Source organism: Falco cherrug, chromosome 5 (genome assembly GCF_023634085.1).
Source record: "Falco cherrug isolate bFalChe1 chromosome 5, bFalChe1.pri, whole genome shotgun sequence".
NCBI lineage: Eukaryota > Metazoa > Chordata > Aves > Falconiformes > Falconidae > Falco > Falco cherrug.
In genome coordinates this window covers 62462481-62478634 of record NC_073701.1, presented here as the reverse complement: position 1 = coordinate 62478634, position 16154 = coordinate 62462481, and the positions used below count along the sequence as shown (strand labels likewise).

The following is a 16154-nucleotide window of genomic DNA, read 5'->3' as shown; positions in this document are numbered from 1 at the left end:
GTCCCTTCCCGCCCTGCTCTTTCTATATAAGCAAGAGATGAACATGAAGAAGAAACTGATCAACTTGCAGTTAGTTGGGAATTTGATCCGCTTCTTGCGACTCCAACGTCATCTCCCAAATGGGCACTTGCAGTTTGATCTGTGCAGTCAACCCTCACTTTGGGATAACGGGGACAGCTGCTCTGCCCCCATCTACCCGTGGGACTTGCAAAGGAAGGAGGGATGATCTTCCTGCACAGGGTGGTCAGAAAATAACTCTGGTCTCATATGACAGCTGAAAAGAAAAAACCTCACCTCCGGCTGCTGATGTACACTGCAAGCTGGTAGAAATGCCTCCATTAAACCAGCAAGGCAGCCCACAGGAGAAGGGATGTGCAGGATCTAATACAAGGAGCAGTGGAACAACCTTCAACTCCCCAAATCAGCAATGCCACGGGGACACTTCCAAATGGCAACCCCCAGCAGTCTTAACAGTATATATAAAATATTTGTAATAAATACCACACCACTGCTGGCCTATCTGCTGCCTTAGGTCCTCCCTGACCATGGCAGAAGCACTTTTGGATGGAAGGTGGCTCAAAAGTTTTTGGGCACAAGACTTCTGACAGGTAGACCTTTTTGGGTTATTTTTCCTACAAACCATCCTATTGTTAGCAATGTCAGATGGTGCTTCCCATGCAGGAGAGAGAAGGGTTAACCCGGAGGGGGCGTTGCTGCAGCACTGAAGTTCAAGGTGCTCCCTCCAGCACACTGGCTGAGTATTCTCTTCCCAGCAGTTACTGTCTTGAGAGAGAATCAAACTAATTACTTTAGTAATTACCAAACTAACTACCTCTCTAATTACTGAGTGTCTTTGTTCACTTGGAGCTGACGTTCCTGAGCAGAGGAACCCTGGCTCAGTGCCCCATGCTCTCTGGGAACCTGCCTGGCTCTTTTGCAATGACTTGAAGACCCATGTCTTCACACCATGGTCCTCCTCACACCATGTCCAGGATGTCTCCTTCCTCAGGGAGGGGCAGATGCTGATCTAGTTCCTTGGCTGGTGAACTGCAAGTTTGCATTGTAGCGAATGTTTTGCTGCCAGGCAGACTACAGAAGGGCACAGTACCTTTGCTGTACATAGGGTTCTCTGGTGGGAATAACATCAGAACAGTGCTGGGCATCACCACCACACTGATTACCAAACTAGAAATGCACTTGCCTTCAGGCACTATTTGATACTGCTCCCTTTGATAAAAGCAGCAACTGAGAGCAAACTGGAAGGTGACTTGAGATGACAGATGTTCCTCTCCAACACAGAGCTGAGAACTGCAGGGTGTTCACCCAGCAAAACCCAACATGAACATCACTGTCAACTTACCTTGCCTCCCCAGGCTTACTCCCTCTTCATTTTCCAGACCTCTACTTGAATCTTGCCTTGGGATCTCAAGAGCCAGGGTCTAGTAGTCACTCACTGCTCTCCTGAATGGCAATCTGACAGTGTGTGCTTAGCCCTGAGAACAGCCCCCAGCTCTTTAAGGAAAAATCACCATTCTTAAAGGATGAACACAAATGGTTTCATTAATGCTGATCATGACCTGCAGAGGATTTTGTATGATGAGATGTTGGAGCCTGAACACAGAAAGGACTCTCATGGCTGTAGGATGGACACCCACATTGTGCATGCTCTCTTGCTCTCTCCTTCCATCATCTCCTCTCTTGAGCCTTCAGCCAACTTCCACAACACAGTATCAGCTCAACATAAACCTTTGCAAATTATGAACTGACCAGCTTACAAAACTCACTTCTGCAGCCATTTGCCCGCAAATGAGAAGACACCGAAATCTAAATCCTTACCTGATTTTAAGTGGCAACACCCACATCTTGATCAAATAGGATTTACTATGGGCAGATGAGCTGCAATGTGTTATCAGCTGGCACGGGACAAATGCCTGATGATTTCTGGGTCCTGCAAATGAGATTTGGCACGCTGGGAAAATTCTCACCCCTCCACTATCTCCATCCCTGCTATTTGGGAAGCAAGGCTGCCTCGCTCTGTCCCAGCAGTACCTACTGTGATGAATGCCTGGTTCTAGTCACGGATCTCTAGATGCTCATACAGTAGAAAGGTGCATATAAAGAAAACACTAAACCAGTTTGCCTTGCCCAAACCTGATCAGTATTCACAGCTGAGAGGAAGACCTTTCAATAGTCTGCAGAGAAGGATATTGTCTAGAATTTCTGTTACTTTGGAAAGGAAAACAAAAAGGATAGAAAAGAGAAAGGCTCCTCCTTCTATCGCTTCTTCAGCTTGAAAGGTGACACGTAACACCCTCAGACGGCATCCACCTGAAACTCCATTCACCTATTCTCTCAAAAAAAGGGCACAAGATCTAAAAGAGAACAAAGCAGTGGCCATCTGAGCTGTGAAATGTATCTCAACTCATAGCCATCTCCATATTAAAGCTAATTCCAAATACCTGCTTAGAACTGTAATGCAGGAATATCTTAACAGGTGAAAAAAACACCAACCCAGCTCTGCAAGGTTATGTGATCTCAGACACACACAACTCCTGAGGAAAGGAAGTCCGGTATTTGAAAGAGGCTAACACTGCTAAATTACATGAGAGTAGGACAGCAGTGATTATTTTAACACCACTGAAAGGCTTGTGATTTGTTCCACAGACACTGAGCAAAGAACAATGAAAAGCTTTGATCCAGCTGTTACAATACTGCTTTTCCATTTAAAACCCTAGGCAAAACTGCCCTTTGGTTACAGCTGATCAGAGCTTGTGAATGACCAACAAGAACGTCTGAAACTATTCTCTACAATGGGCACAGTGTCATGCCTTCATCTATCATCCCTAGAGAATATCACTCCTATCATCCTTTCTGAGATCAGGATCCATTAAGCTGAGTTCAAATTCTCAGTATGGCAGTGAGCAATCTTAGAGATCTGGTTATTTCTGAGAAGGAGGGAGACTTCCCCACAAGTTTTCCATTCTAAAGAGAAAAATGAGAAACTTCGAAGATTTTCAGTCTTGAAATGCAGCTACAAGGTAAGTCTTGACTGGAAGAACGCTGTCCAGAACAGACTAGACCCAGGCTTTTTTCTCCTTGCCCCCAGTACCATAAATAGTAAGCTGCAGACACACACTCCTCTTGCTTGTGCTTCTTCAGATCCTATGAACCTTCCTTTTTTTAATTACTTTTTAAAAAATAACTTTGGTCTAGTTTCAAAAAAAAAGATGGGAAAAGTCTCTGTTTTAGGCAGACCCACCACTTAATTGAGCAGAAATGTCCAACATTACCTCTCAACTTCGTTTTCAAATGAACAGTGTCCTGCTTCATGTCCATACCAGCAAGAAAGAGAAGGGAGAAGAAAGAAGTCAAAGACTAGGATGCAGGGACGCAGGAGGAGGGCTGGCAAAGGCAGAAGAGGTGGCAAACCAAAGCTCGCTCCAGAGACATTCAGAACTGCTGCTCTACTTTAAAGGCAAAAGCTGTCCACAATGTAGACAGTTTTAAAGTCTACACCTTATTTGTCACAATCAACATCTCCCAAGCTCAACACATGCTAGAGATGCTACTACTTATGATACAGAAGATGTTTAAAGAACACAACATCTCAAATGAAGCCCAAAACACAGTTGGAACAAAGCAAGCAAGACTGACTCCCATAGCTAAAGGCTGTCAGGATGGGAAACCAATAAACATTTGGCAATAACAGAGACCTTGCTTCCCGACATAGCTCTTCTCCTGATTTTACAGAATCATCTGGCCTTAAAAACGTCTGCTTTTCCTCTATGCTACATTTTGCTGCCAATTCTAAGACTGGCAAGGATGGATCTGCCAACTTCTTGGCGCTCTGTTACAAAAGAGAACATGATAAAGGAGAATTTGTGAGTTAGCTGATTTGTAAACACTACAGCAAGTCACCATGTAAACATGTTGCTTATGTCCTTATTATTTCTCTCAAGCAGTTTACCTGGCACCTGACATGGAACTCCAGGATCTTCCTCTCCTACTGATACTACAGTTGCTTCACATGTTAAAAAGCCCAGCTTCTTTTTGTAGCATTAAAAAAAAAACAACAAAAAAACGACAACAAAAAACCCAAACCCTTAATTAAACAGTATTCACAAAGCATCTCGATAATCAGAATAGGAGAGTGACTTGCAATATTTTGAATAAATAATAAGTGAGAACCACAGGTGCACTCACAGTTGTACAGTTCAAACGTAGCCAATTAGAGAAACAGAACAGGTAAATAAATAGCAGAAGGCTCTAGACACATTGCTCATCTGACACTGCTACTATTGTGTAAAAAAATATTTTCTAAGATTGCTTGGTGAGATGAATGCAACGGTCGTTATCTGAACAAGCCCAAATGAAACTGGGTACCTGCATAAAGATAGTTTGCAGTTTGGGGCAGTGTATGGCCTTCCATTCACAAGTACTTTCCAAGAAAGGAAACTGGTGGTGCACGAATCACCAGCACACTGTCACGTGGGGTCCCTTTAGGTTGCTGGGATGGAAAACAGTTACATGTAAGTACCGTTCCTGAAACCAAGGTTGGTTATGCATAAAAGTCTATGCTTTAAAACTTCAGCAATAACATCTCCTGCAAAAACATGATTGACACGGCAGAGGGAACACCACCCGCCTCTGAGCAAAAGAAGAGACAGACTGAAACATCAATCTTGTGCATAAAATATATTTATTGTTGGTACAGAGCGAGGCATATTCGTCAGTACTTGATAGAAGTGAGGAGCACAACAGAATCATTTCACGTAAATAAAGGCCATGTTACATCTTAAGTGTTGGATCATGAACACTTCTTCCAGCAGAAGGCATGGAGAGAGACTTTGCTTAAGTTACATAATTTGAGAAATAAGTTAAAGCACAATTTATGTCATTATACACTGTAAGGGAAACTTTAATACGAGCAATGAATAAGAGCTGTACGGTTAGGAGCAGCGGCTGACTTGCTCACAAAGGACTGCCATGTCCCAGCACACCAAGTGTTACATACCTGTGCCTGTGGCAGCAAGAAGTTTTTGAGGAGATTCTACAAAGAAATAGCAGCATTTGAAGGATATTTCCCCTTTCTAAGGTCAGTGAAAGGTTCCTTTCTTTTCCTTCCTTCAATCACCAATAAGTGGATCTTACTAAGACTGAACAGTATCTTCGGATGTATGATTTCTGATGTAATAAGATACAGGTCTTGGCTTTTCAAATGGTCACACTGATTGAGCCGTGATGGCTGCTGCTCTTGAAATGGCTCTTCCAGTTCTTCTCTTTATTGGTCTGCCCTGTAAATGGGCTGTCATATCATTCTTGGGGAAAAAATGCTCTTCTGCTGAAATTAGAGTTGATGGTCTTGTGCTTGATTTGGACAATGCCTTTATCCTCCTCTCCCAAGCATGCTCTGCTAAAAAATGGTTAGGGAGGAGAGGAAGAGAGAGGGAGAAACACATATTTCAGTAACTCAAAGTTATTCCAGAGACTCCCTGAAGTTTGGCTACAATTCCTTCCTAGGATTTGCAATTTTTTAAATTAATATATAGAAAAAAACCCCACTGTCAACATACACAGCATCACAGACACAAGTCACAGAAGCAGAATGAAGCTATTTGAGGACTCAACGAGCCAACCCTTTGGAGCCTGAAGAGTTCCAGTGACACTTCCTTTTCATCCATCCTAATGCCATCATGGCTCTAGTGTTATGGCTATTAAGGAAATTAAAATGTCTGGCCTTACAATAAGATTAATTCTGTTTCCAGCAATTACATACTCGAGGAAATATATCCTGAAGTCATACAACACTAAGTATCTCTGCTGCCTACGTCCTTCCTGTGTTCTGAGTCATAATCAAAATCTCAATAGTCTGAACATGTTGCACTGACCTTGTGGTTCATTAATCACCTCCTGTGCACAGTCAGGCCACCAAGAGCTAAAAGTATAGATTTATCAAGCAGTCCAAGAGTTATTCCTCCTGCCACACCAGAGAGCTCTGCCATCAAGGTCTTGACTCTTCAAAGAGGTCCTGGCCTCCACCATGAAAATGCAGACTCGCAAGGACAGTATGTAGGGCTCTACTAAGAACTTCCTACTGCCATGATCTAGAAATCAAGGATCTGAAGAAGTAAGTATAGGTATGGATACTACTTGTCTAGATCAGTAAGGAGAACAGAAAGTTCTCCTTAGAAAGAAAGGATGAAGAGACGTACCAAGGAGCAGTGCACATGAAAAGATGGCAAATGTCCTTGTGATCACAAATATTCTCCAGAATCTGTGGTAGAGAAGTATACTCTGACAAAATACAAGGAGTTGGTTTTATGCTCCCTAGGTGCTATTAGAAACAAAAATATGGGAAACTTTTCGCAGTTAACAAAATCTCCAATCTCAGTTTGACAGCATCCCCGTGGAGATTTCTTAAAACTGATGAAGGCTACTTTACCTGGAAGACTCTTTTTGCGGTGGTATTACAGAAACTTGTTCAAAGCCATTGCTGGGCTGAATATTAACTTTAAGTAAATTTAACACTGCCTAAGTTAACGTAGGAAATTCCCTAAAGATCTGAGAAAAATTGTGTTACCTTTATTTAGTGTCCTAAGGAAAGAAATGACAGGTATTTGTTCATCACACACATATTTCTGCCCACAAAATTTCATCTTCAGACAAATGGGAGTGTTCCAGGGTTTGCTTTGCTTTTGTCTACATTTTCAGGGTTTTTTTAATGTTCTTTACTGATTCTTGCCATTTCACATCGCTTAAGAAGTTAATGTATTTAAAATATTTTCCTTGTGTTTTTTCTTAACACCAATGTAGGCATGAAGCAAACCTGGTCTGAGTCTTCCATAATCAATTTCCTTCAATTAAGGAAGTGTTAAATGGTGGCCATAAAAGACAAGGCCTTTTTATTGCATTTCAGTTCCGTGTTTACAGCTACACTGAATTTTCTATTAGATTGGAAGATGGTATCTAGTAAAAATACTGGAGGATGAGGCTAAAATAATGGTTTTACTCTGACTAGGATACATGATTAAGGATCACACTATCCTAAAAATTCAAATAATGGTTACAAGGCTGATAGAAAACATTTTGTAGCCAGGCTGTCAGACACCAGCAGCTGTCGTTAACATTCTTTCAAGTACTTTCAAATCTCACCTGCCTGCAGAGACTTGCATCCCTCTGAAATTCATTGGTCTAATAGGGAACTACTGCACAGACTTCGTTAAGCTATAGACTAGTTGTGTTTCCATATATGAAATAGGACTCCCTGCAGGCCAGGGGGAAAAAGAAAAGGGGGGGGGGGGAAGAAAAAAGGAAAAGAAAGAATTGAAAAAAAAGAAAGAAAAAAGGAAAAGAAAGAATTGAAAAAAAAAAAAGAAAGAAAAAAGGAAAAGAAAGAATTGAAAAAAAAGAAGAAGAAAAAAAAGAAGGGCATTTTAACAGCCACCTCGTCCATATCAGTGGATGGCCAACTAGTCTAAGTGATTAAAATGCCACTGGATGGTCTGTATTAGCGCAGCGACTGGTCTGGTTGGATTTACTTCAGCAGTAGGAGCACAGATACATGCCACAGACAATCCTAATATCTTCCCCTTAATGGCTCCATTAAGTAAGTTTTCCCCTCTGTTACTATTATAATAAAATGCAAACATTAATAACAGAATTTAATTTATCTCACTAGCTTCTCATGACTTTGGGAAAAGATGTAAAGCAAAGATACAACAATGTGTCAAACTCCTCTGAATTAACAACTCTCTGGGCTTTTCTAACAAGGGGAGAAAAGGACAGATAGAGACATGAGATTACAGACAGGATGAGAAATAAGGAGCATACAGAAGAGAGGGTGAGATAATTATAAGCAAGATAGGAAAGAAAGAGGAGTCAATAAATTCAATTTATGAAAAGCACAGAGTGTGCTCAGCCTGAGCACAAGTGCCCAGACTCACCGCCAGGAAATCGGATTAGTTAACTTACTTGGTTTTCAATATCTTGGTCTATTCCCTCTAGCAAATTTTCTTCTTTGTTTGTTTCTTGTAGCCAGTGTCAGTTAACTTTTTCATTTCTGAATCTGCTATTTATCCCACTCCTCTGTCTTCCAACCAAGCACAAATAGTAGGTAATTTTGAAGTATTTTATAACAGTGTTTAGCAATTATTTCAAAGTAACTGTTTGTCTGGACTTCTGGGCAATCAGCAAGTAAAAATAATTACAATTACAGCTGCAACACATGGAGGATGAGCTACAGAGGACTGATGTTCATTATGAAAAACAATTGTTCCTGCTTGAAAATATTTCCATCATAAAAGGCTTCTTTCTCTGTTATCATAAGAGAAAAACCTCTCTGAATTCTCAACTTGAAACGTGTGAGAGAGAATAAGAAACATTTAGGAAACACTTTTAACTACTTGACAGGCTTGGTTGAAGATCTTCAAGAAAAAAGGTGTTTAAAAAGGTTCAAAACCCCAATGCTCATATTTATGCAATTTCCTTTTCCTGCACCTTCTGAACATGAATTAATTCATCCTCATCATAGTTTTCTGAAGAAATTCCTATCAGATACAAACTTCAGTTATAGCTTAAACTTTAGTTACAGCTTAGCTTTGTCAATGACACGGGCAGTGGGATTGAGCGCACCCTCAGCAAGTTTGCAATGATGCTGAGCTGAGTGGTGCAGCCAACACGCAGGAGGGAAGGGATGCTGTCCAGAGGGACCCTGACAGACCTGAGAGGTGGGCCCGTGCAAACCCCATCAAGTTCAAGGCCAAGTGCAAGGTCCTGCACCTGGGTCGGGGCAATCCCAAGCACAAACAGGCTGGGCAGAGAATGGATTGAGAGCAGCCCTGAGGAGAAGGACTTGGGGGTGCTGGTGGACGAGAAGCTCAGCGTGGCCCGGCAAGGTGCGCTCGCAGCCCAGCAAGCCAACCGAGCCCCGGGCTGCACCAAGAGCAGCGTGGCCAGCAGGGCCAGGGAGGGGATTCTGCCCCTCTGCTCCGCTCTGGTGAGACCCCCCTGCAGCGCTGCCTCTGCTCTGGGGTCCTCAGCACAAGGAGGGCACGGGCCTGTTGGAGCGAGTCCAGAGGAGCCCACGGAGATGATCGGGGGCTGGAGCACCTCTGCTAGGAAGATGCGCTGGGAGATTTGGGGCTGTTCAGCCTGGAGAAGGCTCTGCGGAGGGGAGACCTTAAAGAGGCCTTTCAATACTTAAAAGGGGATTTATAAAAAAGATAAGGACAGAACTTTTAGTAAGGCCTGTAGCAACAGGACAAGGGATAACAGTTTTAAAGTAAAAGAGGGTAGATTTACATTAGATATTAGGAAGAAACTCTTCCCTGTGAGGGCGGTGAGGCACTGGCACAGGCTGCCCAGAGCAGCTGTGGCTGCCCCATCCCTGGCAGGGCTCAAGGCCAGGCTGGACGGGGCTGGGAGCAACCCGGGCTGGTGGAAGGTGTCCCTGCCCATGGCACAGGGGGTGGAACTAGATGCTCTTTAAGATCCCTTCCTACCCAAACCATTCTATAGTACTATGTATAAGTAATTAATCTAATTTTTTTAGTTACTTCAAAAAATAATACAAAATTATAAATGCAGTAAATTAGTGTTCCAGATGATGCAAGCCACCATGAAAATCTAGTCCACTACATAACAAACCTAATATTAATTATCGACCTTTTTTTCTAAAATGTCTCATACCCACCCATGGTCCAGTAACTTCAGACTGGGTTTTAGAATACAAAAAACACATTAAAAGAAAACTTAAAAAAACCCAGACACAAATTATTGTTTGTCATAGTAGGAATTAACCAAAAAAATCTCAATTCAATTTAAGGAAAAAAACCCAAAACAAACAAACAGTTCAAAAGTTCATGGAGAACTGTATGGCTTTGGGAAGAAGGGGATGAGCAACATTTTCGAGCTGGAGCCATATCAGCTCCTGTGCCCAAGGAAAGCACTTGGACAAAGCTGGTTGCACTTCGCATGCTCGGGTACCTGAGCACAGCTCAACCATCTTTGCAAAATGAATGAAGTGTCAGCAGCTTCATGAAAGAAAACTTCAGGCTAGGACATCAGGTAAAGTTTTCATGAGCAGGCTGTAGATTTTTTAATGAAATTAAGAAGCTCAGGAGCTTGGTGCATTAACAAGTGGGCAGGAGGCTTATCAACTAAGGATATATCAGAAGAGGTAATTTTGAAAGGGACAGAGTGATCTCATTGATTTTTATTTTTCGTCACATGGATCCTCTTTACAGTTTTCAGTGATGGTAACAATGTTTAATACCATAAAGTGATTTTAGAGCTGCCTGGACAGCCAGACAAATTGTCCTTGTCCTGCAGTGTTCAGAGAACAACCAAACTACAGCTGTTAGCTGAATTTGTCTTCCAGCACTGCTAGTCCAGACAGGCTGCCTGTGTAAAGAGGTGTACACTGACTATATAAACAAAGAATTAACAATAATAGCATCACACAAATGTATTAAGCACTGTGGACGGAGAAAACTGCTTTAGCACTGCCACACAACCATTGTCTCCTACCACGTCTTACACAGCACTAGACCATGAGCAGTGTTAACTCCAGCAAGATCTTCAGTAACACCAGAGCAAAACAGTGCCAGTGTAACAGCAAAAAGGTCACTGAGAATGATTAAAACTTTACTAATTTTCTATACAGCCAGAATTATCTTGAGTGAAAATTATCATTATCAAATACTAGGTGTGCTTGCTGAGTCTCTGCTAACACACTACAGCATACTTTTTCACATGTTCAAATATCAACTCATAGATTTTAGAAGAAATAAAGATAACTGACTTATTTAAGCACTTTTGACGTATGCTGCTTACATGATCTATAAGCACATTTCCACCTGGCTTTTTTAAGAACACAACTGAGGTCAACATAGGCATCTCTATGTTTGAAAGATGTAAGCTGGTGAAAAATAGTATTTGGAAATGTTAGCCTCTATTAACTGAAAGATGTACGTATTATTATAATTTTCCCTTGTGCTGCACTAATAAAGCATCAAGGTTTTAATTCACATAACAACCCATACCCCAGAAAAATGGAAGAGAGGAGGGCAAGACCAAGTAAAGGGGAGTATTAGACTGTCAGAATACATAAAATAAAAGAAATCTTAAAAACATGAAAGACTTCCAACTGGTGAGCAACTGAGTTTAAGACATCCACTTGTTTGTCATATTTATAACAAATAGTACCACATAGTTTAATCCCCTTGTTTTACTGCTAAAACTGCAGATACCAGGAAACATCTGCTAACAGCGATAGCTACTACACTAAACAACAGCTTCCCAAGGGAAGAGACTGAAACCCTAGCATTTAAATAAATTGAAAGTGGACTCCACAGAGCTTGTGAGAACTGACATAGTGGGAACTGTACTGCTTTAGCATGTAAGAATGACTAACTGGATAATCTGATGGTCTTCCTCTCTTCTTCATTCCATCATTAATCCAGTGGCAATATTTCTAACTCACCTGTTTGGCATGATTGACACAATGCAGGTACTGGCTAGCCAGGGCAGAGCAGCTGAGTGTCTCCTGAGCATGTTGTCGATAACACTGTAGAATTTTATCCTGCAGATCAGCACAGATTGGATGAGACTCATATCGCCTGGGGAAAGAGAAAAGAACTTTCTAGTTTCCTTCTCAAAAAGATTTCAGGGAAGATGCAACTCTTTTATTATTTTTTTTTAAGAAGTAAGTAAACTAAATAATAGAAGTGAAGGAAAACACTTCATAAAGAAAGGTTTTTTCTAGAGCTAGTTGGGTTATAAAGTGGGTAACATCAGACACAAACATCAACGTGAGTTGCAGAAGTTTGGCTACTAGCATCACAAGTGTCCTCATGATCCAGTACACTCAGACTCCAGCTGGCAAAGAAAATTAACATCCAACTTCCTATCAGCACACATCTTTAACTGAAGATCCCAGCAATGACAAAGCACATTTGATCTCACCTACATTAGAAACACAGTCACAGAACCACAGGAAAATTTCATAGCTGTATAGCCCTATGACCATAATCTTGCTACATACTAAACATTGCTCCTGCATAAAAGTGCAATCGCCCGTTGGGCTGACCTCAAGAATATAAAAGCCCTGCTACCGTCAGCAAATTACACAACCTACTTTTGCTGATCTGATGATAGCCTCTATTTTTGGCGCATCCTCCTTTCCATCACCTCAATTCTAATCCTAACACCAGATGTGTGAGTTATTTAGGAATTCTATTTTCTTTACCATATGGATTCATTACTCTTGCCATCTTTTCGGCTGATGCAAGACACTTTTTGCCTTCAATGGAAGTCAAAGGAAGGGAAGCTTCTTTAGTCCGTCCTGTAAAATCCAAACTCTTTTGGACAAAAATCTTGTAATTTGCACTAATTTATAAAAATGTTATCCACACGGATAGTGCCACAGAATTAAAATGGGAATACAAAATTTTACTGTTTGAAAACTAAAAGGGTTGGTAATCTACCTGTACATTTGCGTTATAAATATCTTTTAAGGTACTTATTTCTGTAAGAGGCAATCAAATCCCAATTAAACCCTTTTCACACCAAAGAAAACATTTAAACATTAGGAAAAAAACCCACAAAAATTTAGAAAATCATTTATGCTTCATATTCCTTGAAAACAACCATTTTCTTTATGTGTGCAAACTGTATACTTAACACATCTTCCCATTTACCCTACTAGGGAGGCCTGACAGTAGCTGCTGTAACATCCATTTCAGCCCAAATATTTTTAGTTCAACAAAGTCATAAAAAACCTGAGACTCATCAGTCACAGTATCTTCAGATGAATACTCTGTTCCTTCTTATTTTGCTGATTAATCAAGGCAGATTTCTACTTTACACAGTAAGAAAGTGAACTGCAAAGCACAATGCTGTTCCTTAGGGGAACTGACTTCTTGGCAATCACTTAAGATGCAGTACCAAAAAAAAGGAATGTTAAGTCACCTTGATTTTACAGTATGTACCTATATAAAACATCTTTCTTACTCCTTTCATTCATTACTGTACATCTGTGAAATGCCTAAAACAGAATTTAAATGCAGTCCCAGGTGCTTACACACTTTATGATCTGAAAGTTCAAAATTCTGTAGACTCGTATGGATGAGGATTTTCCCTTAATCCTCCCTTTGCTGATATCAGCAAGCACTTCAAAAGTGTGTTAGGCATCAAAATGTATGACTATAAACTGCTGCACACCAACTGATTATGGCAAGGCCCATATCGGGATGGAGTATGAGAGGAATCACCATGTGCACTCTGTAGACCTAAGACTCACAGTGGTGATGATTCAGGTCCAGTTAAACCAGAGCTCGTTTTAAATGCCTGAAACCCTAGTCTGGATTGGTAAACCAATACAATAGACTACGAGTTAAACAAAAAATACACAGAGTAAACCTAGTTGTGCCTTTTTTCACAAGTGACTTTATAGTGACTTCTTATATAAAGGTGAAGAGTGAAGGAAATGGGCTGCTTTACACTTGCTACATAAATTCTGTAATTGTACTTAAAGCCATTTCAATGGGGATCTCTAACCCACATAATGGAGCTTTTTTGATTGCTTTTTTCCCTGAGCCATGCCATTAGTGACTATTCGATGTATTATCCCTTATTTGAATGCTTCAATGGACTCTTTATGTTGCCAACCGTATCAAAGCCCTTTAAGACACATCATCTCCCACCCCACAGTTACTTGTTTTCATACTATGACTTTTCACTGGTGATTTTTCAAAACTTACTCTCAGCCCACTGCCTGTCCTTCCAGGCACTGCAGACCTGACACAGGGTCAATGCGAACAGGGCCATTTACTTCCTTCAAGTCAACAAATTCTATTTCCTTGGATTAATCTGTTGAAGGAGAGCACAATCTCCATATTGATCTGCTGTGCTTGTTACACTACCCTAATGCACTACTTGCACTTTTGGGAAAATGTTAAATGAGATTACTGTCTAACATTAGATGGCCATAAACCACGTGCCGCAGGATCCCCCGGTCAGGAAAGAAGACTGCATCGCGCATTATGGTAACGCCACCGAAGGGTTTGCAATTGATTTCTGCTCGGTGATGGACGACAGGACTCTCAGACAGATGGTCGGAAACAGCCAGCAGCAAGGAAACTCCTCAAAAGGGAAATGAAGTATTTCCCTAACAGAGAACTTCTTTAAAGTTCCTATAAATAAATACAGAAGCATTTAAGGGTCTGTGGGGCTTGGCTGAAGAAATAGCTTGTCAGAAAAGGTAAACAGTGTACAACACAGAGTAACTATGTGGAATCTACAGTGAAAATGTGGAGGTTTTAAATACCTGAATGGATAAATCAACTGGATCTGGTCCCAGAGCTGACTCTGCTCTGAGCAGGAGGTCCACTCCCTGAGCTACCCTGTGTCCCGAGGGAGAGATCTGTATTTTGGAACATGTAGCAAGGATTTATTCATTTAGTCACTTAGGAATTTCACAACTAAACTGAAGGAAAAATCCATAGTGTAGTAGTAAACCAGGACTGCAAGGGAACCCTGACAGATCTCCATCTCCATTCAGTGCAACTGAAGAACTATTTTACAGAATCAACACACATGAACTCTAAAATGCTTTTCTTAGCAAAAGTCAATATGAACAGCCATCTGATCTGCAGCGTGCACCACATGGCAAGCTTGCAACAACATGTTTTTATTAAGTTTATAATTACTTGATCTGCCTTCGCTTTTCCAGCTGCTCCTCAAGCACCTCACGTGCTAGCACAATATTTCTGTGTGCTGGAATAAACCTCTGAGGGAGCTGTGCACCCACCTTTTCCATCAAGCTGATGCACCACAAACTCATAAAGGTAATAGGATGAAGACACAAAAGAAAATGAGAGAGATTTAAAAAGAAATATTCTATGCTAAAGCATGAAGAGAAAATTTAATGACGGTAACTTTGTACTCATCTAGCCTCTCTCAAAGAGCATAGATAGCTTATTGTACTCCTGGGGGCTCCGAGAAAGGAGCCCCTTCACAGCATTCAAACAAAATGTCTACTAAAGAGGAAATTTGAAATCACCACGGTAAGCTTTACAAGCTTTGTGATAGAACTGACATTCTGGCTGAAGGAATCTGAATCACTGATGAGTTTCCAACTGTGAAGGTATCTGGCATAATCCCACCAGATCAGGACTTGAGGCAATTGTCATAAAATATGGGGAAAAAAATAGCAACAAAAAACCAGCAATCAATACAAACGATAGTGCCATTAGATGGCCAGAAGTATCCAGGGCTTAATTTTATTCCTCATTAAAATGCTGGCACCTACCAAAAGCATCTGGTTTTATGTGCGTAACCCTTGGCATCTAAGGCTACCTGTGTACTACTAAACAAAACAGACCAGAGATGATCCTCTAGGTCCAAGGGCAAGCAGCAGGATACAACACAACCTACACCTCTTAAGTGTAAAATCTTGCCTTCTCCTCCAAGCAAGCAGCTCAGCACATTTACATCCAAACTGCAACCTGGGCACAGTCCCCAGAATGTGCTGTTCACCCAGTCATGCTTGGTGCTGGCCAGGGAAGCCAGCTCCAAAGCAAAACTCTATAAATGAATGTGCTACCAATTAGACCCAATGCACCAGCACAGGAGCACATGGGAGATGATGTCCTGACCTGTTTTATTTACTCCTGCGGGTGCATCAGAGGCGCCACACTGTGACCAGACCCCAACTGCACCAGGTAGCACGCAAAGAGAAAAAAAAAGGATGTTTCTTTTCTCAGTGTGCTTATAATGCACACACAGATAAGAAACAACAAGTTGATGAAAACAGATGGTGAAACAAAAGGAAACTGAGGCAATCTGTACCCTCACAATAGGCAGCCACTAAGTATAACAACAGCCTAATTGTTTTCAAGTCATTTGTCAGCAACCAAGAGGATTTTAAGAGGGATTTGTGGAAGTTAATCAATTACTGTTTACTGTTGTCTATGTCTAGCAGAAATTCTTTGTGAGAACCACCAAAAACTTGGTGCTTGTTTGAAAAGCAGGTAAGTGAGGGATAGAAGGTGGCATCACATATTCAGAGAGAAAGTAAACAGGGAATTGGAAACAGAAGGGAAGAAGAAATGGGACATACAGGGCTTCAAAAGCAAAGACTTGTGACTTGCATG

At 41.3% G+C, this 16154-nt stretch overlaps 1 protein-coding gene across 2 annotated transcripts in view; it reads right to left on the bottom strand.

Moving 5' to 3' along the window:
• Window positions 1-4680: 4680 nt before the first annotated feature.
• The window catches only part of CHCHD3 (coiled-coil-helix-coiled-coil-helix domain containing 3), a 163795-nt gene continuing 152321 nt past the window's right edge, over window positions 4681-16154 (bottom strand). Inside the window, exons 7-8 of one of the 2 annotated variants that reach the window (XM_055711152.1) lie at window positions 11483-11618; window positions 4681-5410 (exon numbers count right to left, since the gene is read on the bottom strand). In XM_055711152.1, the coding sequence (XP_055567127.1) occupies window positions 5387-5410; window positions 11483-11618 (160 nt within the window). In that variant the 3' untranslated portion in view covers window positions 4681-5386. Of the gene's footprint in view, window positions 5414-11482; window positions 11619-16154 lie in introns of both variants that reach the window. The other variant, XM_055711151.1, reaches the window with a different exon arrangement.